The 26,987-nt window shown below is 40.4% G+C and overlaps 2 protein-coding genes across 7 annotated transcripts; one reads left to right on the plus strand and one right to left on the minus strand.

The window, feature by feature from the left end:
• Positions 1-211: 211 nt before the first annotated feature.
• On the minus strand, positions 212-15,037 carry orc1 (origin recognition complex, subunit 1). Of its 5 annotated transcripts, none has more exons than XM_027154484.2 (19): positions 14,774-15,037; positions 14,300-14,401; positions 14,050-14,177; positions 12,372-12,544; positions 11,431-11,809; positions 10,854-11,103; positions 9,283-9,405; positions 8,851-8,913; positions 8,045-8,146; positions 7,739-7,964; positions 6,409-6,515; positions 4,736-4,837; positions 4,468-4,639; positions 4,278-4,385; positions 3,014-3,163; positions 2,747-2,866; positions 2,149-2,315; positions 1,801-1,888; positions 212-850 (listed from the first exon to the last, which is right to left on the minus strand). In XM_027154484.2, the coding sequence occupies exons 2-19, from the start codon at positions 14,395-14,397 to the stop codon at positions 656-658; spliced, it is 2,751 nt and encodes a 916-aa protein (XP_027010285.2). In that variant the 5' UTR covers positions 14,398-14,401; positions 14,774-15,037; the 3' UTR covers positions 212-655. The 5 variants fall into 5 exon arrangements, with proteins under 5 accessions (XP_027010285.2, XP_027010287.2, XP_047670044.1 ...); XM_027154486.2 differs by having other exon boundaries at positions 14,746-15,037; XM_047814088.1 differs by lacking the exon at positions 14,774-15,037 and adding an exon at positions 14,692-14,713.
• A 1,797-nt stretch (positions 15,038-16,834) lies between these two features.
• Positions 16,835-26,324, plus strand: prpf38a (pre-mRNA processing factor 38A). Of its 2 annotated transcripts, XM_047814275.1 has the most exons (11): positions 16,835-17,055; positions 21,244-21,403; positions 22,351-22,472; positions 22,610-22,695; positions 22,785-22,898; positions 23,787-23,789; positions 23,849-23,955; positions 24,118-24,144; positions 25,744-25,853; positions 26,030-26,078; positions 26,159-26,324. In XM_047814275.1, exons 1-11 carry the CDS (start codon positions 16,926-16,928, stop codon positions 26,193-26,195), a joined length of 945 nt encoding a protein of 314 aa, XP_047670231.1. In that variant the 5' UTR covers positions 16,835-16,925; the 3' UTR covers positions 26,196-26,324. The 2 variants fall into 2 exon arrangements, with proteins under 2 accessions (XP_047670231.1, XP_027010305.1); XM_027154504.2 differs by lacking the exon at positions 23,787-23,789 and having other exon boundaries at positions 16,836-17,055.
• Positions 26,325-26,987: the final 663 nt, after the last annotated feature.

The following is a 26,987-nucleotide window of genomic DNA, read 5'->3' on the forward strand; positions in this document are numbered from 1 at the left end:
CTGTTTGTTTTGACCCCTTTTTTCATGAACAGGAAGTCCTGAGACCACGGATTTAGTTTCTTATGACCTTATACTTGTGAAATGCACACATGCACGCTTACACGTGTGCTCACACACACACAAGCTCTCACACAAACTCACACCCTCGCACGTATACTCTCACTCACAAACACACTAAAACTCTTGCATGCACACTCTCACTCACACACAATGATTTTCAATATTTATTTAATAGTAATTCATTTTATTTTGTAGTTCAATGATATTAAAAGTAAAAACATAAACATTATAAAATTATTTGGCTCATGACCGAGCTACAACATTCATCCCACACACACTTTGAGACAGACCTGGACAATAAGCAGTGAGTACAGAATGGGGAGGCTTGCTCTCCAATGTTAAAAACACATTTTCTCTTCGCTTGTCTATTTCATGCTCCGCACCAATGCATTAGTGAATTATCTGACTGAAAAGCCCAATTTGTAAGTGCACGATGTCACTACCTAGAGTCGGCGGTGTTCATCTGATGGTGTAAATCCAACAATATATAAACTCCATTTCAGCTTCACTGAGGTTTTAATATGAAGCTTCTGAAATAATGTCAGTCTCACAGTGTGTGTGTAAGTGTAAGTGAGTCTTGTCCCTCACTCACACCTCAATCTCCCTTCAATGCATACAACACATCATCCTGGCTGAGATTTAGGCGAACACGAAGGAGAAGATCCAGACGGCTGGGCTCGAGCAGGAGCAGACGACAAGCTCCTAACCTCTGACACACAGCCAGGCTCTCGGACACGCTCGCCGGCTGCAGCCCTTCTACCCGACACAAGGCCTGGTGCTGTACAAACACCTGACAAAGAGGAATAGAAACTTGTTTAGCACCAACTGATTCTATGCAAAGGTCAGACATACTGCTTGTTCCGACAGGCTCAGGGTGTGAGAAAGAGTGTGAGCCGTTGCCACTGAAACAACTACACCAATGCGCTGCTGGAGTCTCAAATCAGGTTAGTAAGAAAATTGGATAAACACTCAGTTATAACAGCAGCAGTATGCAAGATTCTCAACATAAATGGAATTAGAAAAACCGAAATTTTCTGTGATGAGAAAACGAGCATTTCTAATTTTGGAAGGAGTCTCCAGTATCAGTGCTCTTACACGGTCAGCCATTTTGCCTTTTTTTTTAAACACAGCTATATCTTTTTTTTTGTCTCTTGTGAAGTCAAGAGTAAAGGGGGAAAAAGATCCTGATGATAGAACGATTATTTACACTAGAGTGTAAATCTTTCTAAGTAGTATAATGTGTTGTTTTTTGTTATTAAACAAAACATTGTTAGTATTGGCAAATTGCTGTACGATAAAAAGAAATAAAACACTTTGGGACATTTCTTACAGTAATAAAGTCAGTGAAAAATGAAGGCAATTTGCAGATTTAAATGACTTGATTTAGAAAAATTTGACATTTTGACTTTTCTCCTTGTCTGTTTCTTACAAACAAATCTGTGCTTTCGGCACTATTTTATCTGTAGGGAGAAAATTTATTACAAAATATTCAATAATTTAAACTGCTTATTAAGTCATACATAATCCATTAAATAAATAAATAAATTTCTCACTTTCTAAGGGTTTTGTAATGATCTGTTTATGAGTCAAGCACCTGTGAACATGTTTCTAAACCATTACTCTAAATTGAACTCATTATGGAAGTGGTTTTAAGTCTCCAGTCTTCTTCAATAGACAACGCAATGATGACATTTGCACAGATGAGCATGATGATGATCACACACATTAATCAGACATTACCTGCTGAAAAGTGGCCTCTTCAAGACCTAACCTGCGAAACTCTGCAATCACTGCCCGCAAGAAGAGCTGCTCCTGCAGTGAGGAACACCTGAAATAAAACAGGACCATGACTAAGTACAAGGAGTCGGAATATATAACTAAATAAAATGTATTTATTCAAATTCAGTCAATGAAAAAAATCTCTCTCCCTCCATCTATAAAGAGAGAGAGAGAGAGAGAGATATGGATGGATATATATATATACAATTTATTATTAATTTATTATATCGATCTATACTAATATATATATGTGTGTGTGTGTGTGTGTGTGTGCGTGTCTCGACACACACGCGCGTTTCTCCAACATACCTGATAGCTGTGACGTAGGATGAAGAGAACATTTCGTCCAAGGCTTCCATCACATGACTCATTCCAACCAACCCGACTGCACCCTTCTGATTGGCGTGCTCACAGATCTCAGTGGCACGTCTGCAGATATCCAGACAGCGACGTGCATCACCTGACAGAGCTGCAACCTGTGGGCGATCGGAGAAGCAATCAGACAGGCAGAGGGAAGAGTTTTAGATTTTTGACAGGGAGTACGAAAGGACATCATTCAGTGTGGGCTTCCTGCAGCGTTACTTTTATGGCAGAATCTTAGATGGTTCTTTATGTAATAAAGTCTTTAGCCAATAATTGACTTTATTTTATACACCAAATCCATTAAGGACCAGTGTGGATACTGGTATTACCTCCATGAAACATTTCTTTTCATTTAGATTTATTTGTCATAACTTTTTCTTTACTCCTGACATTATTCCTTACAGCATAATGATTTTTGGGGATATTCTATCACATTTGCTTCAGTTTACTATTCTGTAGTTGTGGTCGTTTTGCCTCGGTCACATTTATGCTAAACTTTGCTGCGTCTCTGTGGGTTTTTGGAAAAGCACTAAACCTTTTTTACCTTTCTGGAGACCAGCTGTAGAGCGTCTTCCTCAAAAGCTTTTACTCTGTTTAGTCGAGATGTGATGATTTGCTGCAGTTGCTTAAAAGTGTACGGTTGGAAGGACATGCGCGTAAGACCCTACAAAGCCAAACACACACATCGGTCAAATTTCTTAAACATAGTTTACTAATGAATCCATATCAAAATACTAATGCTAATAATTTGTCCAACAAGTCATAAAATCACACTGCAGTTATTGTAAGGTCTTGTCGATGAGAGATTTACCAGGCGACTGGCCACACGGTTGATCATGATCCTCTCAGGCAGGTCCATAGTGTTAGCAATGGTCAGGACCACCAAGCGTGCATGCCGTCTCGTTGGCCAGTCAAATATATTATACATGACATTCTGCTTCCTGGTCCATAAAAGATCCAGCTGGAAAAATAAAATCCATAACTATATTAAATCACTGATGTTCAGATTTAAGAGCGTGTTATGTATGTGATGTCATAACATGGGCTGCGATATGCAAATTAGATGATTTGTGTAAGGAACCTTAAGGCACTGTACATGATTGTACAATGTGACTGTTGAACAAACTGTATTTTGTGTTGGTTTTTTATTTATTTATTAGTTTTACTATGTGACAACTTGAGATATTCTCAGTGACGGGTCATACAGACGGTAACATTCAGGTAGCTAGGTGTTTGGTAGGTTAGTGAGTCATTAAGCCATTCTTGTACTTCACACAAGATTAAATGTTCTTAGGCCACTTTGAAGGTTTACTTTGAAAGTGTTTTTCTTTCTGTAACATTTTTTAGCCACTATAGCCATGATATTTGTCCGTAACATAAAAGGAGTGAGGATTCCACAAATTTTAAACCTGTACTGATTCAATTCTGATCAAACCTTAGGTTCTTTGCTGAAATAAAAAAAAATATTTAATTAATATTATTTTACTAAAATAATATTTAATTAATATTATTTTACTAAAATAATAATAATAATAATAATATAATAATAATAATAATATTTGATTTAAATAAATATTTTTGGCTTCATTATTTACCAAAAAAAACACTTAATATTTTATTAAAATAATTATTATCATCATTATTAATAATGATAATAATATTTGATTTAAATACATATTGTTTTTGGCTTCATTATTTACTAAAATAAAAAAATATTGAATTCATATTATTTTAATAAAACATTAATAATAATTGTTAGTATTAATAATAATAATAATAATAATAATAATAATAATAATAATAATAATAATATTTGATTAAATACATATTCTTTGGCTTCATTCTTTACTAAAATAAAAAAAAAAATATATATATATTTATATATATAAATATATATATATTTTTTTATATAAATATATATATATTTTTTTTAATTTTATTTAAATAATACTAATAATACTACAACAACTAATAATAATAATAATAATAATAATAGATTTAAATAAATATTTTTGGGCTTTTTTTGTTCCCCCCACTAGTCCCACAGGTGCCCAGTGACAGATTTGGGACCTCACCTCATCCACCAGCAGCACTGTGGTCTCTTTCTTTGGTGCTGGCGTACTGAAGCGTTTCTCCAGCAAGGCAGCAGCATGATCTGGTGTCGCTTTCTGATCTGTTAGTTTCTATAATAAACAGCACCACAAACATGATCAGAATGAGTCAAAAAAACAAAGGAGGATGTGGAAATACAGCAGTAGCACACACCTGAAGAATCTGGACGTAGGCCTGGTGTGGGTCGGTCATCTTCATGCCGTTGATCTCTATGAAGTGAAACGGTGGGATCTCCTCCTGCTCTGCTGCCTGCTGCAGAGACCTGATCACCTCATGCACTGTGGCAGTTTTCCCTGTGCCAGGAACACCTGAGATATACATACACCTGTACAACAAACACACAGCACGCAATTATATACCACTTTGTATGCAAATGAGGTGTTGAATTGAGAAACGTGGTGCACGACACAGCCAGACGCACCCTCCAGTGCCGTCCATGATCTTGCTTTCCACAAAGTTGTAGATATCTTGGAACTCCTGCTCTCGACATGGCAGAGACTCGGGGACTGAAGATACATGCAGCCTTTTATTGAAAGAAAAACAAAAACAAATGAAAATCTGAGAATTTTGAAGCCGATTAAGGAGTAAAATATTTTGATCAGAAATGAAGCAGCAGTGATATACAATAGCATAAAGCCTCTCTATTGGCACAGGGATTAAAGACTAGGTTTCATTTTTTACAGTAGAGTTGGAAATTTCATGTAGCTACCGGATTTAAAATAAATAAAAACCAGAGACATACCGTAATTTCTGGACTATCGAGCGCATATATTATTTTGAACATAAATAAGCCGCACATGTCTATAAGCCGCAGGTGCCTACAGGTACATTGAAACAAATTAACTTTACACAGGCTTTAACGAAACACGGCTTGTAACAAAAAATAAAAAATTAGCAGTAAACATAACCCTAACCCTAGGTCATTATCTTCCTCCTCCTGTGCACTGAAACCACTGAAGTCATCTCCTTGGGTGTCGGAGTTAAAGGTGGGGTCTCCGTTGTTTGAGAAATGCTTCAAAAATCAAATCAAAACAAACGTGTAGCCGATGAGCAGAAAGGGGCGGGGCTTGTCGATATGCGGCGGAGAGAGTGTTCAGTGTGTGACATTAGCAGAAAGCGGTTTTAACATTGACATGGAGGATAAAAACAAAGAAAGAAAGCAAAGAAAGGCTTACGATAAGGCAAGAAGTAGGACGTGTTAATATAGGATCAGCTTTCCAACGCTGGAGAGAACTGAAGGAGCAGGAAGTTGGCCGCATATTCACAGATTGGAGTTTCCCGAGTCAATAACTCCTGAGCTAAACGCTGTTACTACACAAATAACACCTCTTTTCTATCGTAGTAATGTAGAGACACAGCTACAACCGCGTTCTACTTCTTGCCTTATCGTAAGCCTTTCTTCTCTTTCTTTCTTTGTTTTTATCCTCCATGTCAATGTTAAAACCGCTTTCTGCTAATGTCACACATGCGCACTGAACACTCTCTCTGCCACATATTGACAAGCCCCGCCCCTTTCTGCTCATTGGCTACACATTTATTTCGATTTTTGTTTTGTTTTTAGTTTGTGGTCCCGACTCAGTTTTCTGAAGTATTTCTCAAACATCAGAGACCCTGCCTTTAACCCGTTCGTCAATTTCATTGGTATAATGAAAGCTTCACAAGAAACATGAAAAAACTGAGCACGTCACAGAATGTGTTTTTTTTTAATTGAAAGTGGGAAAAATCCATATATTAGCCGCGTCATTGTTTAAGCCGCAAGGTTCAAAGCGTGGGAAAAAAGTTGCGGCTTATAGTCCGGAAAATACGGTAGATAAATAGTATATAGCCGTGACACCACTTTTATGTTTATTCAGGCTGATTTCAACACACTGTCACATCCATCAGCCCATTTTCTCTGTCTGAATAACAGCAAAATAATAGTCATGGTGATAAGAACCCAAGTATGGCTGAACATGAAAAGCATGAAAAAAAAAAACAGAGCCAGAAATTAAATAAATGGCTTGATGATATTATTTATACACCTGAGGAGACACTCTTTGTAAAATTCCCCGGGAAATTATAAATAAAATCTTAAAAACGTTATGACTCTCTTACCTTGCCCTCGCTTCCTCCAATACGTTTCCAGGCTTCCTGGCCGGCAGGCTTCTGCTAGGAATGCTGGGAGTGGCGTGCCGAGGCGTTCGGGGAGTGTGAGGAGCAGACTATATATCCATGTGAGGAAGAGATAAAAAAACTCTTTAAGTGAGAGCTATTGGACTACAATTTGGTACATGGGACATTTACATAGTTTCAATATAGCAGATCGAAGTCTGACACGAACGTGTTGAATTGAACAAGCTGAGGAGCTTAACACAGACTATTCTATAGCAAAATGTCTCCAGATATGAATTTTTCCTTCATATTTAACAAACATAAAATGTTGATGAGGGAAAAATTTTTTTTTTCTTACATTTTGTTTCGTCTGATTATTTAAAGGTGGGGTCTCCGTTGTTTGAGAAATGCTTCAGAAAACTGAGTCGGGACGACAAACAAAACAAAAAACAAAACTAACATGTAGCCAATGAGCAGAAAGGGGCGGGGCTTGTCCATATGGGCGGAGAGAGTGTTCAGTGCGCATGTGTGACGTTAGCAGAAAGCGGTTTTAACATTGACATGGAGGATAAAAACAAAGAAAGAAAGAGAAGAAAGACTTACGATAAGGCAAGAAGTAGGACGTGTTAATATAGGATCAGCTTTCCAGCGCTGGAGAGAACTGAAGGAGCAGGAAGTTGGCGCATATTCACAGATTGGAGTTTCCCGAGTCAATAACTCCTGAGCTAAAAGCTGTTACTACACAAATAACACCTCTTTTCTATCGTAGTAATGTAGAGAGGCAGCTACAACCGTGTTTTGTGTAGTAACAGTGTTTAGCTCAGGAGTTATTGACTCGGGAAACTCAACTTTACTTAAGACGCCGAGGCCCTTTTTTCCTTCTCGATAGGTGAGTAACGTTGGTTTTGCTTTGTTACACAGAACTAATATATGCCTTTGTCCTTTACATGATTATGCTTGTGTGTCATTTTTGCTTGTTTGTTTATCTGCAATCGTATTGTTCTTCCCTTCAGCTATGATAAAGACATTTCTTTCCATTATTTGCCTGGGTTACGTATGTATGTATGGGCGGAGCTATCGATACAGGGGTGGGACCCATTTGGGTTAGGGGCGTGTTTGTTTTGGTGATTTCAAATGTCACCATTGGCTTTCAAACAATGGAGACCCTGCCTTTAATCAGATTATTATGGATAGCATCTGAGCTTGTGATACAGAAAGACTGAGCCTGGGGCCAATGAGAAAAGCCCTGAAACTTAAAATGTATTAATTGGATGCTCTCCTGTTTCACTTCTATCAGTCCTCCTAAATTTCACTGCTTCTCATGTTGCCGTACCTTCTTGTTCGGAGTTTTGCGAGGGGTTCTCGCTGAAGCCCGAGTCTTTTCGGTAGACGGCGTTCTTGGACCCGCCGACCGCCTAGTCCTCTTCACTACGAGCTCGTCTTCACTGTCCATTTTCGTTTCCTCTTCCTCTTCGCTGCTGCTCTCCAGGTCGAGCTTCGAAGGCATGAAGCAGCCGTCGTCATCTGCGTCTTCCCCGTCAGACTGCAGCTCATCACGGCTGGACACAAGTCGATACACCGATCAGATTAAGAAGAGAAATAAAAGACGGTTGCACAGTACCTGAGCTTAAGAACTCACAGCTGCTTTCGAATGAGAGAGGACACGAGCTGAGCGGATTTCCTCTTGGACCGTGGAGTGGCAGTAGTCTGTTCAGGTGAGTCTTCGTGCTCTTCTTCAGCCCTGAGAGCAGAATGAACACAAAGACAAGGTGTGTTTACATGCACGGAGATTTTACTCCATAAACACACTAACTTTTAATCCTGGTTATTCCCTTTATTGAGCAATAAAAATTTCACTTTGACTGAGCCACAAATAAGTCTATTGGTCTATTGTAAATTATAGGTTTCATAAATATGTTTATTCAGTTATTGTTCTTTTAATGACATGTCAACATCAGTGGCTAGTTTCATGGTAAGATTGAGGTAGGAAAAATGAAATATTCCATAATATCTTACAGCTTTTTAACAGTTTCAGCTTCAGCTATATGTACAGTTCTGTGCAAAAGTTTCAGGCAGGTGTGAAAAAATACTGTAAACTGCTTACTGTGTATATATATATATATATATATATATATATATATATATATATATATATATATTTATATAAATAAAAAACATTATATATTATTATTAGTTTTAGATATAAAGTCTAGTAGTTATCTTATCTGTGTTAAGAAAAGGAGAGTCCATTAGTATACAATTGTACATATAGGTTAGGTTATATAATTAGCACTCTCGCGCACTTGCGCACTCTCGCACGAGGCAGGTGCTTATATACAAACATGTAGGTGAAGATCATCTAAGTGCACATGTTTTAACCCAAAAGAAACCTTAGTTTTAGTTGCTTAAAGTGTTGCCTTTTCTCTTATAACACCGTGTACTCACAGCACAGCAAGCGCAGGCTCTCGGCCTGAAGCCGACTCTCTCTTCCTAGACGGAGTTCTCGAGCTGCCAACAAACGAGATACACACGAGTTACAATTTTCAAAATGCTTACTAATATTCCTTGAATTTTCAATAGACGTGTGTAGAACTCTAGACAAGAGTGTCCTCTATGCTACAAAACCAACAGTAGCCCGTGTACGTGGTGTATAACAACATCCCAAATTACAGACCAGATTTATGATCCTTCACCACAGTGCTTTGGGACTCTGGAGGAACAACACCAGGCAAAGTAAAAGTACTGGTGTAGGAACACCGCAGTGTGAGAGGTGCGAGACACATGAAATCAGGTGTGTGAGTGTTGGAGCTCCATCACCAACAATAACTGCAGTGCGTGTCTGTTCACATCACTATAAAGCCGGGGAGACAAACTCACTTGTTCCCCCTCAGACCTGCTCTCCTGGGAGTGGCCTCTCTCCTACGAGGAGTCCTGCCATTACCGATAAGTGCTTCGGCCTCGAACACGTCGTCTTCCAGAGGCTCGACTCCAAGCAAGTCCCTGGATGAGCAGCAGCAAGCTTTTTATAGCAGGCTTTATTTTACGTTAGTCATTAATTAAGAGCGACGACTCTGAACGTATAAAAGCGGTTTTCTTTGTCGTGTCTCGCTCCACAGTGGTGCTTAATATGAAGGAGAAATAAAATAATTTCAAGATTTTTTTTTTTAAAGTATATCTGTTTTTAATCTAGCCTATTAGGGGCATGATATCGATTAAAAAGTAAAAATAAATAAATAAATAAGATTCAGGGTTTTATTTCCCCCACACAAATGTTTCCATCTTCAACATAAATGTTGATATCAAACCCATTTCTGTTCTTTTGTTCATAAACTAATATTCTGAAGGCGTTCTCTTCAACCATTAAAATTCTGTATAAAGTGATTAACGAAGGGGGGGGGGGGCGCAAAAACACGTCCTGAATCATTTTAGATCAGACTTGTAGTGATGTAATAATTCATTTGTTTATACTGATTGAAAATACCAGATGGGTCGAGTTCTATTTTTTGCCGACAGAACGGATCGCTGGCGTGTTGGTTGAAAAGGTTCGTTATTGCATTTTTAATTCATCCTCATTTCTATAAGAACAGCTTCCTCGAGGCTTTGTGTGTTTATGTGGATGCTACAAATAAATGGGTTAAAAATTGATTAAACCTTTTAGAAATAGCGTTTTGGAAGGAAGCTCTAGTGTCCGCTACTAACTAGCAAGTGTGTGTTTGTGTGTGTGTGTGTGTGTAAGAGAGACACGAGAACGAGTGTTAGAAAAGACCTCTAGAACATAATTAAAATCAGAAGATTATTTAAAGGTGCGGTGCACGATGTTTGAAAGCCAATGTTGACATTTGAAATCACCAAAACAAACACGCCGCTAACCCAAATGGGCGTCACCCTGTTTTGATAGCCCCGCCCCACACATACATACGCAATCCAGGCAACTATTATGGCGGAACCTGCTGGGGCAGCTGGCCGAGGGGATATTTTTTTATCAATAAATGAACACAATGAGTAATACTATGTAATACAAATGTGTTTTTGTAGTACTGTGTGTTGTACCGTGAAAGGTTTATCTCCGTTTCACACAGAAGACATTCAGTTCTCTCCAGCGCTGGAAAGCTGATCCTATATTAACACGTCCTACTTCTTGTCTTATCGTAAGTCTTTCTTCTCTTTCTTTCTTTGTTTTTATCCTCCATGTCAAGGTTAAAACCGCTTTCTGCTAATGTCACACATGCGCACTGAACACTCTCTCCGCCTATATTGACAAGCCCCGCCCCTTTCTGCTCATTGGCTACACGTTAGTTTTGTTTTTTTGTTTTGTTTGTCGTCCCGACTCAGTTTTCTGAAGCATAACAGAAGAGGAATAACACACTTAGTGGTTATTGATTATGTTCCTATAACAGCACATCCCCCATAAACTAAACAGAAGACTATCATCATATCTCTAAGCTGACCTGGTGGACGTGTCGTCACAAGCAGAGTGATCGGGTTGTTCGGGGCTCTGAAGAGGACGGATGGACAGATTCTCCCTCTCAGTTGAAGTCTTTCTTGAGATGATTTTAGGGAGCGGGGTCAGACGGATGGAGATGGAGATACGACGAGGTGGAGAAGCGGCGAGTTTGCTGGCCAGAACTTCCTCCGTCTCCTGGTCGTCGTCCGACGTCTCCCCGAGGGCATCGTCTCTGCTTAGTTTCTTCGTCGGACCTAAAACGTCAAATAAACAAATCTGACGTCGTTTATTTCACCGCACGTAGATGCCGATCTCGTCAGATAAACAGATTCAGTGTTCGTCACAGTTAAGAGAAAAAAATAACATTAAAAAAGTTGCTGCCTGATTGGTTCAAATTTCTCCGAAAAAAAAATTGCCACCTTGCTAAATGTGATCCTTTTTATTTACTGTAATTAACTGTTAAAAAAACAATTAAAAACCTCTCTTCTTATCTAAACACATGAAGCAGATGAAATTAGTTTTTTGGAAGTAAAAATAAGGCACTGGTGAAAATACAGACTAGGACACTGGACAGCACTCACTGCACAGGTCGAGCTTCTTGCGGATGTTCGGGTTGGAGGAGACTCGGCCTCTTCTCTTCACGTTCAGCAGTTTGGCGGCGGACAGTTTGGAGGCGGAGTGAGCCGACTCGGCCCCGGTGGAACCCATCTTACCGGTGCTCATGCTCCCGCGGGTGTTCACGCCGGACATGGCCCGCTTTATCACGCCGGGGTCCGGGGTGGGGAGAGCACGGAGTCGTGGTGCATGCCGGGCCGGTGGGGGAGATTTTGGGCTTTGAGGAGGTTTCATCAACTCAGGATCCAGGACTTGAAAGTTCTTCGTGTCCCACTGAAGTTTAACAAACAGAGTGTTTTTGCTCTTATCGTCTGGGAAAGGAGCTTCGGCAGGAAGGTGTCGAACCTGCAAAGGAAACACAAACCTGGATGAGCGACAAACTGATAACTGATTGTTACTGATACCTCTGTTCAGGTTAACAGCTAAAAGCCTTCTACAAATCTTTTCCATCAACAATCTGAGCTCACACACACACTCACACACACACTCACACTCACACACACACACACACACACACACACACACTCACTCACTCACACACTCACTCACACACTCACTCACACACTCACTCACACACTCACTCACACACTCACTCACACACTCACTCACACACTCACTCACACACTCACTCACACACTCACTCACACACTCACTCACACACTCACTCACACACTCACTCACACACTCACTCACACACTCACTCACACACTCACTCACACACTCACACACACACACACACACTCACACACACACACACTCACACACTCACACACTCACACACTCACACACTCACACACTCACACACTCACACACACACTCACTCACACACTCACACACACACTCACACACACACTCACACACACACTCACACACACACACACTCACTCACTCACTCACTCACACACACCTGGACTGTTCCTAGGATGGTCTCAGCGTCCACCTCGTTATCACACGAGCGATCCTGGTAATAAAAGATTTCTTGTGGATGAGCGTCCCGCCCCAGGAGCTTCCTTTTGTTCTGGGGTATTTCACACATCCGCACAAACCACTGCACCATCGCCTTCTTCTGCTTCCCCGAGTCTGACGAACATTCAGAAGTTATTTAATCCAAGCACAGGGACTGAGCAGCTGAACAAAAGCTATAATCATATTACAAGGCTGAAGTGACACACGTCTGATAATAATAATCCAAATAATCCAATGGAGTCCAATCAGATCTGAGCCACTACATACACATTCCATGCGTTCTTTGCTCAGAATAAACCCGCCCCTCTATATCAGTCATTAATGGGAACGAACTCACCCCACAAACTACCCCGGTATTTTCCTGAACAGTTATTTCAAACATTTCTTAGAATCTGTAAGAACCTAATCTGCAAATATTAAGTAACCAAATCCACACAGGAATGTTGCACGTTTATGATGTATATCCAGTTTAAGGGCCTTTTTACACCTGGTCACTTCATGTGTTTTCTCTGATCCGATAGCTATCTGATTTGTTAAAACTGTTCTATTTACATTATGCCACATAAATGCGTCTCGGCGAATCGGATATCGATTCGATCTTTCTACTCCCGCCCAAAATGCAAATATATTTTACCTCATTTCTGGGGTAATTGAAATGGAACACGCTTTGGTATATGCCGTTGCTACAAAAAAACAGCATTTACTGTTTGCTGCATTTTCGCTGGCAGCAGCAGTGCATTTTAAGACCCAACGAGACGCTTGGGTGAAAGATCGGAGCCAGCACTGGTGGCAAAACATATTTGTTTCTGGTACGATGCACGACACGCGAGTCACCTGCGAGTGACATACTTCCGTTTGGGAGGAGTATTGTGCTGACGTATGTGGCTTGAACAACCACATTCATTTACACCTGTCCAGTTTCAACTGAAATGCGTCCCAGACCACCTCCTGAAGTGGTTTGAGTGATCGGATTTATATCCGTCTCGAAACCGTTTCGGAGGGCATTTAGACCTGGTCTTTTTACCATCGGATAGCTATCGGATCACAGAAAACGCATGAAGTGACCAGGTGTAAAACCCCCTAAGACTACATAGAAAATCAGATTTGCATTAGAACTATTCTGTCTACCTGATCCTGAAGAAATAAGATTAGAACTGTGGTCAAGACCATCGTAGCAAATCTCAAGACCAGGACAAGCTGAGATCAAATCAAGACTCAATAGTCAAGTCAATATTGAGTCTAAATGAAAGCGAGACAGAATCAAAGATTACGAAAAACACAATCAAATATTGCCCAAGTCACCGATCCGTCTAAGTCAATACCGGGATTTGGCAGACGCTCTTATCCACAGGGACATACAATTTACCTCATTTATACAACTGAGCAGTTGAGCGTTAGAGCCCAAAGGAGCAGCTCGTGGTCCTAGGATCTAAACTCCCAACCTTCCTATTGGTTGTCCAACACTTTAACCACTGAGCTACCACTTTCCTGACCCGAGTCCTAAATCGGTGTCACAATAAAGCAGAAAATAAGACACGGGTCCCTTAATAACATGTGCGTGGCCTAAAAGGTGAGATCATCGTTAATGTAACAGCGTGAAAGAAGAAGGTCCTTCTTACCATCAGAGTAAAGCTTGAGGAGCTTTGCGACAAACGGGCTGTCATCATGCTCCCCTTCAATCAGAATACACTGACCTACAGAAACCACCGTATCGTCCACTTTTCCCTCCGTAGATACGCTCAAACACCTGAGGAACATTTCGTACATCTTAAAAAAAAGTGCCATGATCCAAACTGGACCGCATTCCACCACGAGCTGAGAAACATCGATCGTATGATTGTACAGTACAATACAAAGCTTTACACTTACTCATAGAAGAGTTTCTTTAACTTTCTGTCTTCACTTATGGGATTTCCGGACCATGTGTAAGTTCTTCTCACACGTAGTCTTGTGAAGTAGCGACTCATTTTCCTGAAATTATTAAAAAAGAGACTGTATTAGATCTGTATTAGACACACGTGACCTACAGATGAAAGTACTGACCCACGTGTGTATTAGACTTATACACACAGACGTGACCTACAGATGAAAGTACTGACCCACGTGTGTATTAGACTTATACACACAAGTGACATACAGATGAAAGTACTGACCCACGTGTGTATTAGACTTATACACACAAGTGACATACAGATGAAAGTACTGACCCACGTGTGTATTAGACTTATACACACAAGTGACATACAGATGAAAGTACTGACCCACGTGTGTATTAGACTTATACACACACGTGACCTACGAATCAAAGTACTGACCCACGTGTTGCCCCAGTGACCTCCTCACCTGAAGGTTTGGACGTGTAATCACGTGTAAATCCTTTACACTCTATTATCACGTGTAAATCCCAATGCTGTCGTGCACAGTGACCGTATAACAATAATATATCTGCTGGGAACTCAACAGAAAACGTCTCAAACCGAAATCTGCAGGTAAAACAACTGAAACCGGAACAAAACAAAACTACACAAAAGTAAAGACAACTTTTTTTCGCGCGTAAATGACGTTTTGTTACTGTTAACGCCTACTTGACCAGAGGAAGTGGTTGTTATCTCACCCGGAAGCTGTTATTCATAGGCGGGATCTCAAACATGTTAGTATTTAGTGCACTATGTAGGGCGCCTCGTTCTGCCTCCTAAATAACACACTGTACTTTACCCATTCATTCATTCATTCATTCATTCATTCATTCATTCATTCATTTATTTATTTATTTATTTATTTATTTGTTATATTTATTATATTTTATGTTTTATTATTTGTGTCTATTTATTTATTTATTTATTTATTTATTAGTATTATCTTTTATTTTTTATTATTTGTGTTTTTATTGATTTATTTATGAATTAATTTATTTCTTCTATTTTATTTTTATTATTTGTGTTTTTATTGATTTATTTATTTGTTATATTTTTTAATCTATGTGTTTATGCTTTATTAATTAATTAATTAATTAATTAATTAATTCGTTTATTTATTTTTTATTTATTAATCTATTTGTTCATGCTTTATTTGTTTGTTTGTTTGTTTGTTTACTTATTTATTGTTTCATAACAAATGAGAACAGATAACAAAATACAATGCCATAATATTCCAATCTTAAAACAGTAGCATATCATAAAAGGAAAGAAAAAGGAAAATACAAAGGGGGCATCGAGCAATACAATTAATTAAGAAAAGAGGAATTAAATTAACAGCCTTGTAAAAGTTCGTTGTTTTGATAGATTTTCAGATTGTAAGTCCTTTTAACATTTCAAAATAAGTTTTTATTTCCAGCTTAAAATGGAAAATGTTTGGTTTGTCTTCAGACCACTTACATTTATGGATATGAAACTTTCCAAATAAAATAAAAAAAGATTTAAAATAAAAATATGACATTTTGACATTTTACTTTCATCATCATAAAAAAAACATCTTTTTTTCTGTATATTAATTTTTTGTCCCACATAATGATCCAAAAAAAACAAACAAGAAAACAAGTGTACATACAATAAAAAAACAAGGTGCAGATTCTGTATTTATATTACAGAATGTACAAAATCTGATATATTGTTTTAAAATTTTTGTAGAAATTAGTTTGTTGGATAAATTAGGTGTATAATTAAAAATATGCTTCACTGATTTTATTGTTAATGCAATACTTATTATTATTATTATTATTATTATTATTATTATTATTATTATTATTATTATTATTATTATTATTATTATTATTATTATTATGTCCAAACCAATTTCCAATTAATATTCTCAAAAAGATTTTCCTAGTATTGTTTACTAAACTAACTAACTCCCTAAAAACTTTATTATTACATTTACTTCTTTAATATTAATACCATATAAAATTATGTCTTTTTTTTTATGTTTTTTTCTTATCAGAGTCCATATTACTTTGCAATAATCTCAGAAAACCGGCAGGAACATTTAGACATTTTAAACATCATTTAGCAAATAAACAATATATTAATTTTAACCCAGTTATTGTAAAATATTGATTTATTGATCTAAATATTAATTTAAATATTGAATTATATATATATATATATATATATATATATATATATATATATATATATATATATATATATATATATATATATATATATATATATAAATCCTTCTTTTTATTATATGTAAAATAAGAAAGTATTTACATTTGGCTTTTCATTATTAACAGAATTTTTAACAAATACCCACGTTGTTAATTACGACTACAACCTAACAAATTTAATAGGGGACTTTTTTGAAACACAGCCGGAAGCTTTCAACCATTGTTTCGATCTCAATCAATCCTCTGTACACTAGGTAGGGTCTGAAGTAACTTAGTGCACTTTGTGTTCAACGCTGCTGTATTTGAAACCCAGCCGCTCGGTGTGTTTCCGCCGGCCTTCATGAGCGCGTCTGATTTCTGTGTAGTAGCCGTGTTGTTTTATGTGTCATGGCGAACAGAACAGTTAAAGATGCAAACAGCATACACGGAACTAATCCGCAATATCTGGTGGAGAAAATCACACGGACGCGAATCTACGAGTCTAAATACTGGAAAGAAGAATGTTTCGGGCTTACAGGTGTGCTAAAGATGCTAAGCTAATGCTAACGGTGTTAGCAGGTTGTAGCTAATGCTAACGGTGCTAGCAGGTTGTAGCTAAAGCTAATGCTAACGCTAGGGCTAATGCTAGATAGCGCAACATTGTTATAAGAACGTTATTACACGAGTTCTTTCTTTTCCCGCAGAATAATCATAAATAATTTAGATTATTTACCTATAAATATATAACCTATGATATCTGAAAGCGTTTTTTCTTAAATAATTCGCTTAAATTTGAGATTTTCTCAGTAGTTTAAATGTTTGCTGTAAGACGCAGCTTTTTTTTATTTTGTTTGAGTTCATTTATTGGGGTTTGTCTCACTGATGTGATCCGAATCTGTCTGTGCTTTAATTTAATACCCTAAAGTGTGAAAAGCCTCTTAAACAGTTTGTCGAACAGATCCAAAGAGCTTAAGTCGGAAATAATCGCTGTTTTGTTGAACTGGAGTAAAGGATGAAAAGAGTTCAGGAAAAAAGTGTTTAGAAATCAGATGATCAAGTATCTTTAGTCATTATAATATAGATACGGTGTGATTAGAGAGAGAGAGAGAGAGTGACAGACAGACAGAGAGACAGAGAGAGAGAGCGACAGACAGACAGAGAGGCCGAGAGAGAGAGCGACAGACAGACAGAGAGACCGAGAGAGAGAGCGACAGACAGACAGAGAGACAGAGAGAGAGAGTGACAGAGAGACCGAGAGAGAGCGACAGACAGACAGAGAGACCGAGAGAGAGAGTGACAGACAGACAGAGAGACAGAGAGAGAGAGTGACAGAGAGACCGAGAGAGAGCGACAGACAGACAGAGAGACCGAGAGAGAGAGCGACAGACAGACAGAGAGGCCGAGAGAGAGAGCGACAGACAGACAGAGAGACCGAGAGAGAGAGCGACAGAGAGACCGAGAGAGAGAGCGGCAGACAGATAGAGAGACCGAGAGAGAGAGCGGCAGACAGACAGAGAGACCGAGAGAGAGAGCGGCAGACAGACAGAGAGACCGAGAGAGAGAGCGGCAGACAGACAGAGAGACCGAGAGAGAGAGCGGCAGACAGACAGAGAGACCGAGAGAGAGAGCGGCAGACAGACAGAGAGACCGAGAGAGAGAGCGGCAGACAGACAGAGAGACCGAGAGAGAGAGCGGCAGACAGACAGAGAGACCGAGAGAGAGAGCGGCAGACAGACAGAGAGACCGAGAGAGAGAGCGGCAGACAGACAGAGAGACAGAGAGAGTCCGAGAGAGAGAGCGACAGACAGACAGAGAGACCGAGAGAGAGAGTGACAGACAGAGAGACAGAGAGAGAGAGTGACAGACAGAGAGAGAGAGTGACAGAGAGACAGAGAGAGTGACAGACAGAGAGAGCGAGAGAGAGAGTGACAGACAGAGAGACCGAGAGAGAGAGCGACAGAGAGACCGAGAGCGAGAGCGACAGAGAGACCGAGAGCGAGAGCGACAGAGAGACCGAGAGCGAGAGCGACAGAGAGACCGAGAGCGAGAGCGACAGAGAGACCGAGAGCGAGAGCGACAGAGAGAGCGAGAGCGACAGAGAGAGCGAGAGCGACAGAGAGAGCGAGAGCGACAGAGAGAGCGAGAGCGACAGAGAGAGCGAGAGCGACAGAGAGAGCGAGAGCGACAGAGAGAGCGAGAGCGACAGAGAGAGCGAGAGCGACAGAGAGAGCGAGAGCGACAGAGAGAGCGAGAGCGAGAGCGACAGAGAGACCGAGAGCGACAGAGAGAGCGAGAGCGACAGAGAGACCGAGAGCGAGAGCGACAGAGAGACCGAGAGCGAGAGCGACAGAGAGACCGAGAGCGAGAGCGACAGAGAGAGCGAGAGCGACAGAGAGAGCGAGAGCGACAGAGAGAGCGAGAGCGACAGAGAGAGCGAGAGCGACAGAGAGAGCGAGAGAGACAGAGAGACCGAGAGCGAGAGCGACAGAGAGACCGAGAGCGAGAGCGAGAGCGACAGAGAGAGCGAGAGAGACAGAGAGAGCGAGAGAGACAGAGAGACCGAGAGCGAGAGCGAGAGCGACAGAGAGAGCGAGAGAGACAGAGAGACCGAGAGCGAGAGCGACAGAGAGAGCGAGAGAGACAGAGAGACCGAGAGCGAGAGAGACAGAGAGACCGAGAGCGAGAGAGACAGAGAGACCGAGAGCGAGAGCGACAGAGAGACCGAGAGCGAGAGCGACAGAGAGAGCGAGAGCGACAGAGAGAGCGAGAGCGACAGAGAGACCGAGAGCGAGAGCGACAGAGAGAGCGAGAGCGACAGAGAGAGCGAGAGCGACAGAGAGACCGAGAGCGAGAGCGACAGAGAGACCGAGAGCGAGAGCGACAGAGAGACCGAGAGCGACAGAGAGACCGAGAGCGAGAGCGACAGAGAGACCGAGAGCGAGAGCGACAGAGAGACCGAGAGCGACAGAGAGAGCAAGAGCGACAGAGAGACCGAGAGCGAGTGCGAGAGCGACAGAGAGAGCGAGAGCGACAGAGAGAGCGAGAGCGAGAGCGACAGAGAGAGCGAGAGCGACAGAGAGAGCGAGAGCGACAGAGAGAGCGAGAGCGACAGAGAGAGCGAGAGCGACAGAGAGAGCGAGAGCGACAGAGAGAGCGAGAGCGAGAGCGAGAGCGAGAGCGACAGAGAGAGCGAGAGCGACAGAGAGAGCGAGAGCGACAGAGAGAGCGAGAGCGAGAGCGACAGAGAGAGCGAGAGCGACAGAGAGAGCGAGAGCGACAGAGAGAGCGAGAGCGACAGAGAGAGCGAGAGCGACAGAGAGAGCGAGAGCGACAGAGAGAGCGAGAGCGACAGAGAGAGCGAGAGCGACAGAGAGAGCGAGAGCGACAGAGCGACAGAGAGAGCGAGAGCGACAGAGAGAGCGAGAGCGACAGAGAGAGCGAGAGCGAGAGCGACAGAGAGAGCGAGAGCGAGAGCGAGAGCGACAGAGAGAGCGAGAGCGAGAGCGACAGAGAGAGCGAGAGCGAGAGCGACAGAGAGAGCGAGAGCGAGAGCGACAGAGAGAGCGAGAGCGAGAGCGACAGAGAGACCGAGAGCGAGAGCGACAGAGAGAGCGAGAGCGACAGAGAGACCGAGAGCGAGAGCGACAGAGAGACCGAGAGCGAGAGCGACAGAGAGACCGAGAGCGACAGAGAGAGCAAGAGCGACAGAGAGACCGAGAGCGACAGAGAGACCGAGAGCGAGAGCGACAGAGAGAGCGACAGAGAGACCGAGAGCGAGAGCGACAGAGAGAGCGAGAGCGACAGAGAGAGCGAGAGCGACAGAGAGAGCGAGAGCGACAGAGAGAGCGAGAGCGACAGAGAGAGCGAGAGCGACAGAGAGAGCGAGAGCGACAGAGAGAGCGAGAGCGACAGAGAGAGCGAGAGCGACAGAGAGAGCGACAGAGAGAGCGAGAGCGACAGAGAGAGCGACAGAGAGAGCGAGAGCGACAGAGAGACCGAGAGAGCGACAGAGAGACCGAGAGAGCGACAGAGAGACCGAGAGCGAGAGAGACGGAGAGCGAGAGAGACGGAGAGCGAGAGCGAGAGCGACGGAGAGACGGAGAGCGACGGAGAGACGGAGAGCGACGGAGAGCGAGAGAGACGGAGAGCGAGAGCGACAGAGAGACGGAGAGCGAGAGCGACAGAGAGCGAGAGCGACAGACAGACAGAGCGAGAGAGAGGGCGACAGACAGACAGACAGACAGACAGACAGACAAAGAGAGTTGTGAGAGAGAGAGGGAGGACTTTTGATTGTGATTTGATTCAAATGTGTTTGTATAACGTAAAAAAGGTTCACATTTCTTTAGACAGCGAACAGAATTTGGTTTATTTGTTGCTGAGCTGAAATAAACAATGGAAACATTTATTTAGATGAAGAAATACAGATGATTTGACACGAGCAAAGAATGAATCACATGTCCGCACTAATTTGACTGGTTCTTGCTACAGACTCTTTTGTTCAGTGAGTCGTCCTTCAGAATAGCTTCAGTGATGTAACACTGCTGATTTCTCATCATATGTGTTTAACATTTATGTTAAATATATATGCAAAACCTACCTTAAATGGTCCACACTGAACTTTTGCACTTAGCCATATGATTGTGTGAATACAGATAATACGTTTACTGTGCCTTTTTCTGTTTTGTTTTTTTTTTGTCTGTCTCGTGAATGCTGTGGCCACCTAAAGCCGAGCTGGTTGTGGACAAAGCCATGGAGCTGAAATACGTCGGCGGCGTCTTCGGGGGCAACATCAAACCCACACCGTTCTTATGTCTCACACTGAAGATGCTCCAGATTCAGCCGGAGAAAGACATCATCGTAGAATTCATCAAGAACGAAGATTTCAAGTAAATTAGCTCTTCTATGTGGAGAGATTTGCTTTGGCATCGAGCCTCATGACACCTGAACATAAACCCTTAACGTCCGCGTGTTCAGTTATACAGGATCGAGAAGAAATGACTGGCAAACAAACTGAAAATAAATAATTATTACCAAAACGCTTAGAATCGAATGGAAACTGAGTAATGTGTCATCGATCGACTTGTCCTTAACCACGCAAACAGCAATTATTTCTAAATTACAAATATATCTGCTCACACGACCCCAAACACATAATATATTAGAATTTTATTTGTCCCTAAACCTCAAATACGTTTCTGCACATCTGCAAGATTTAAAGGTAGCATTTAGTATCTCAATTTCTATTCAATTCATTGCATTTAACATTTAATAGTCAGCTCAGCTTTACACGATGATGAACAATAAATGAACCCTAATTAACAATAAATAATGTCCTTTCTGCAACAGTTTGTTGCTGAGTGTAATTAAGCAACCAAGAGATCCTGAGGAGGTAACAGGGTGATTTCTGTGTTCATTACAGACTTAACACTAATTCCTTCCTGCCGACGTCTTCAACTGCTCACAATCGGAGGCAAGACGTCTCCGATTTTCTAGTCGAGCAGTAAAATGTTTTGCGGTTATATATACACAGTGATGATAAACACACTGATGAGCTCTTTCTCTCTTTATACTTTCACAATTGCCTTCTGATTATAATCATGGGCTGTGTCTCAAATTTAAAACTCCGTCCTTAAACGCAAAAGCGTTTACAGAGACGGCTGCTACACAAAACGGGAAAATTGTTAGAGATGTGTAGTAACTTCATTTAAAATCCTGTATTTCCATGCAAAATTTTGAGGTGAATTAAAGTAATGCTGAAATGGAATGAACGGAAACAAGATTTAATGTCAGTTTATTACAGAACGAGTTGATTTCTGTCTTTCTTCCTGTGCAGATATGTCCGCCTGCTTGGAGCCATGTACATGCGTCTGACGGGCACCGCAGTGGACTGCTATAAGTATCTGGAGCCGTTGTACAATGACTACAGAAAGATAAAAAGCCAGAACAGAGACGGAGGTAAAACCAGCGTGTCTGTTAGCGCCTTGTCACAGCGCCATGTTGTGAATAAAATAGTAATAATAATACATTTTGTTTTGTATATAAGCTCTAATACGTAAAATGCAGCTCAAAGGGCCTCGTCTATGTTCCCTCAGAGTTCGAGCTGATGCACGTGGACGAGTTCATCGACGAGCTGCTGCATGCCGAGCGCATGTGTGACATCATTCTGCCCAGGCTTCAGGTTTGTTGTTCAAATATCAATGAAAATGGCATGTTAAGGTGAACATCTGTGCTCGAGTCTGTGCTAACCGATGATTGTGACGTCTGTAGAAGAGGCAGGTTCTGGAGGAGGCTGAGCTGCTCGATACACGTATAAGTGCCCTGGAAGAAGACTTGGATGAGGTGGAGTCCAGTGAAGAAGAGGAGGAAGAGGAGGAGGAGAAGGTAATGATCTGATAAACACATTAGACTTTTTTATATTAAAAAAAGGCCTGGTTTGTTTTCAGTGGCTTTGTAGAGTCTGTCTATTTGTCTGTCTGGCTGTGTCTGCCAGTCTATCTGTCGTTCTATCTCTCTGTCTGTCTGTCTTTCTGTTTATCTGTCTGCTTGGCTCTGTCTGCCTGCCTGTCTGTCTGTCTGTCTGTCTATCTGTCTGTCTGGCTCTGTCTGTCTGTGCATGCCCGTGTGTGTGTCTGTCTGTCTGTACCCCCATCTTTGATGTACCACAGCATGTACCACAGTACCACAACATTTTTGAAGATTAAGAATCATAGATGTATCCAAAAATACACAAATTACCTGGAATTTGCAAATGTGTTAAATACCTTTTTAAAAACATCGTTCTTTCAATTAAGTTTTTGCATTTAGTAGACAGCTTTAGCTTTTTAGTTAGTGTGTTCCTCAAAAACCAAAACAAAAAACAAATGGCATGTTTATGTTTAAAAAATAATTCAGTAATTCATTGGAAATTGATGCAACATTATATTTTTTTTCTGCAATTTTTTTTTTTTTTTCAAAATAAATTTTTTTTGTTTTTGTTATGAAGGGTCATTTTTGAAGTGCACACATTTAAAAGAATGTGGCAGTTAATTGGAAATTGATGTCTAAATATTTTTATGAATATTATTTTACAAATTTATTTATTTATATTTGTAATATGTTTAAAATCATTAATTAGTGTTTAAAGCTAATTTAAAAAAAACAAAACAAAACAAAAAGAAAACACGTAAATTATTTGGAAATTGCACGTGGGGCTGATTGGATGCTTCATTTATTAATTATGATCTGCCATAAGGCTCCGGTTTGAAAAGTAAAAAGATAACTGATTAGCAGAAGGTGTGTCAATAGCTTCCAGACATTGCTTTAACTTCTTTTTGTCTCCTGATTGCGTTCAGCCGGAGCGAGTGCAGGCGCCCGAGCCGCACAGACGGAGTTACAGAGACTTGGACAGACCACGCAGATCTCCGTCTCCTCGCTACAGACGAAGCCGCTCGCCCAGAAGGTCGGTAACTGACACACAAGCCGACGTCATCTATACAATAAATAATCCATTCAGGAGGCTACATTCAAGTCCTACTGAGCATTCTGGAGTAAATCTAAGTAAATGAGATAAATCAGAGTATAGCATGTGTCTGAACAGATCCTTTTCTCTTTACGTTCACAGACGAAGCAGATCACCGAAGAGACGAAGGTACACATCTTCAGAAATCTTCTTGTTTTTATTATTCAATTCAATTCAAGTTTACTTGTATAGCGCTTTTTACAATAGACATTGTCTCAAAGCAGCTTTACAGAACTTAAACATAAGGAATAATAAAAGAAAAGAATTAACAGAATAAAAAATAAAAAATATAATATATATATATATATATATATAGCGCATCTTTCAGCTCTTTCCACAGATGAGCAATAAGATTTAGATCAGGGCTCTATGAAGGTCATTTCAGGATAGTCCAATGTTTTGTTCTCAGCCATCCTTGTCCATGTGTGTATACAGTGTCGCTTGAAAGTTTGTGAACCCTTTAGAAATTTCTATATTCCTGCATAAATATGACCAAAAACATCAAGAGCTCTTAATTTACCTTAAATTTTTTAACTAGGAATCTTAGTTTAAGTGTGATTCAGGACCAAACACAGAGCAAGAAGGCGGGGCTTATTCTGTTGCTAGGTATATAACACATTTCTTTGAAGCCTGTGATTAGTTGTACGGGGGGGCTTTTAAAATCTGGTCTATTATAAACCTTTACTTTGTCTCTGTTAAGATATTTGAGTCTATCGTGTAGGGATTATGTCATAGAGACATAATTATATCATTTCTGCCACTAGGGCAGTTTGGTTCTGTGTCTGAGATGTTATCTCTAATATGATTGGTTACAAAAATAATCCCGACAGGATCTAATCTCTATCATCTTATTAACTCACTATCATTATTAAATATGTTATACAACACATTTCTTCTCCCTCTTCACCTTTCAGACATTTTCTCCTCTCATAAAGAAACTCTTAATCCTCTTAAAACTCCTCCTTACTAACACTTTTTTCTTTATGAGCCCCTTTAAGTGTTTAAGTCTTTACTAGACGAGTACACTGCAAGTACACGGCGAATCCAACGTGTACTTGCAGCTCCATGTAATCTGTATAAATAGGTTTATACATATAGGTTGTAATCGAGAAAGTACATAACATTTTTATCATTAACACAGAAAAAAGTTAGCCTTAGCATGTAGCTAACTACGATCATGTGTACTGATAATTTCAGTAAAGTAAAAGCGTATTAAACATTAGTATACTTATGGTACATTATACAGTAGCAGTAGCCCCGCCCACAGCCCCGGACAAAAGCGGTTCTTAAGTTTAGACCAGCAACGTTTTGGTGCTACTTAAGAACCACTTTTCCTGGTTCAGAGCCGGTGCTTTGGGTGTCAACAAAGAAAGAACTGGTTTTAAATTAGGCTCTGGCTCCGAACCAGCACTCAAACTGCCACGGTGGAAAAGGGGCATGAGTGCCCTGTTTTATTCCAAAGAACAGGAATATATCTGATGTTCATGATGTGTTTGTAGCAGTGGATCATAGCAAAAACAAGATATATTTATGAGAACTTCAGAAAGAGTTTAATTGTTGCTCAACAGGCTGGAAAAGGTTACAATATCATCTTTAAAGTCTTGGAAGGTCTGTGTTGTGAGTCTTGGAATGATCGCACGAAGATACAGTATTTCCCTCGAGACTATCCACTGAACCAACAGTGAGCCTTGAGCATGTTGATACGGTAACGTTTGATTTCTCCTCCAGTCCTTCTCCCAGACGTGAGCGAGAACGTGAGCGCGATCGCCACCGCAGTAAGAGTCCACGCAGACACCGCAGCAGATCCAGGGAACGACGACACCGCTCCAAGTCTCCAGGTATGTAACATCTGACAACATTGTGCTCAAGAAAAGAAAAATTCTTGTCCTAATTGTTTTGTTTTTTCACTACCATCTTTGCTACTAATAAATGCTACTTATTCATTGAGTAGTATGTAACTAATATTTATTACATAAACTTATTAACTCCCAAAAATTTCTTTGGGGTACTGCAGGTCATCACCGAAGCCACAGGCACCGCAGTCATTCAAAGTCACCAGAGAGGTAAGAACACAGTTCTGTGAAACCGTTTGCTTACGAGCTTTTCTTTATATGTTTAACATGATTTTCTCTTTTATTTCCAGTCGCTCGAAGAAGAGTCACAAATCGAAGAGGAAATGAATATTATGGGATTTTTTTTTTCTTTTTTAAATAAAATTCCCTTTTTTTTATTGTGTCTGTCAGTAATGTTAAAACCTTCTTGTTAATTTTCTCACTTGATCATTAAATCCACAAAAGTTTTTGAAGCTACCTGATATATTTGTCTTTTTTTTTAATCAGTTTTATTCTGTTTCGTCAGTCCAGTGTTTATCAGATTTATATATTTGCCAATTATGAACCGGTTTAAATAATCAATTGCTCATGTTGTTTATCAGTTTGTCGCAGAGATTTAAATACAATTAAATCTCCTTTTTAAAGTTCCATTTGTAATTTATCATGCCCTCTGCTGCCTGCAGGGTGAACTGCAATTGCAATAAACAGATTAAAATCCTTTGAAAAAATCCTGGTCCCTGGACACAAGCCATGCCATCAAAATGTACCCAACATATCGTTGTATCAAAGTATCAGGGTCCTTAAATAATTGTTAACAATTAAATGGCATTTACAGGAAAAGCAGCTCTGTCCTGGTTGGGTGTGGAGCTCATGTTCAAACCAGTACTGTAAACAGAAGCCTAGCATGAAGGAGTTAACTAGAGTTATTTATTTGCAAGATGTTAACTTTTTACATACAATACTTCATTTTATTTAATGGCTACATGTTTTAAACTGCTATCATCAGTCATTTCACTCACTGAATCTTGCAGCTAAAGTACACGTGGATTATTAGGGAACAAAATGGATGGATTACATGTTTTGAAACTTGAAGAGAGCTGATTTAAATCAATATTTCATTTCATTCTGAAGAATAACAAA

Source organism: Tachysurus fulvidraco, chromosome 5 (genome assembly GCF_022655615.1).
Source record: "Tachysurus fulvidraco isolate hzauxx_2018 chromosome 5, HZAU_PFXX_2.0, whole genome shotgun sequence".
NCBI classification, from domain to species: domain Eukaryota; kingdom Metazoa; phylum Chordata; class Actinopteri; order Siluriformes; family Bagridae; genus Tachysurus; species Tachysurus fulvidraco.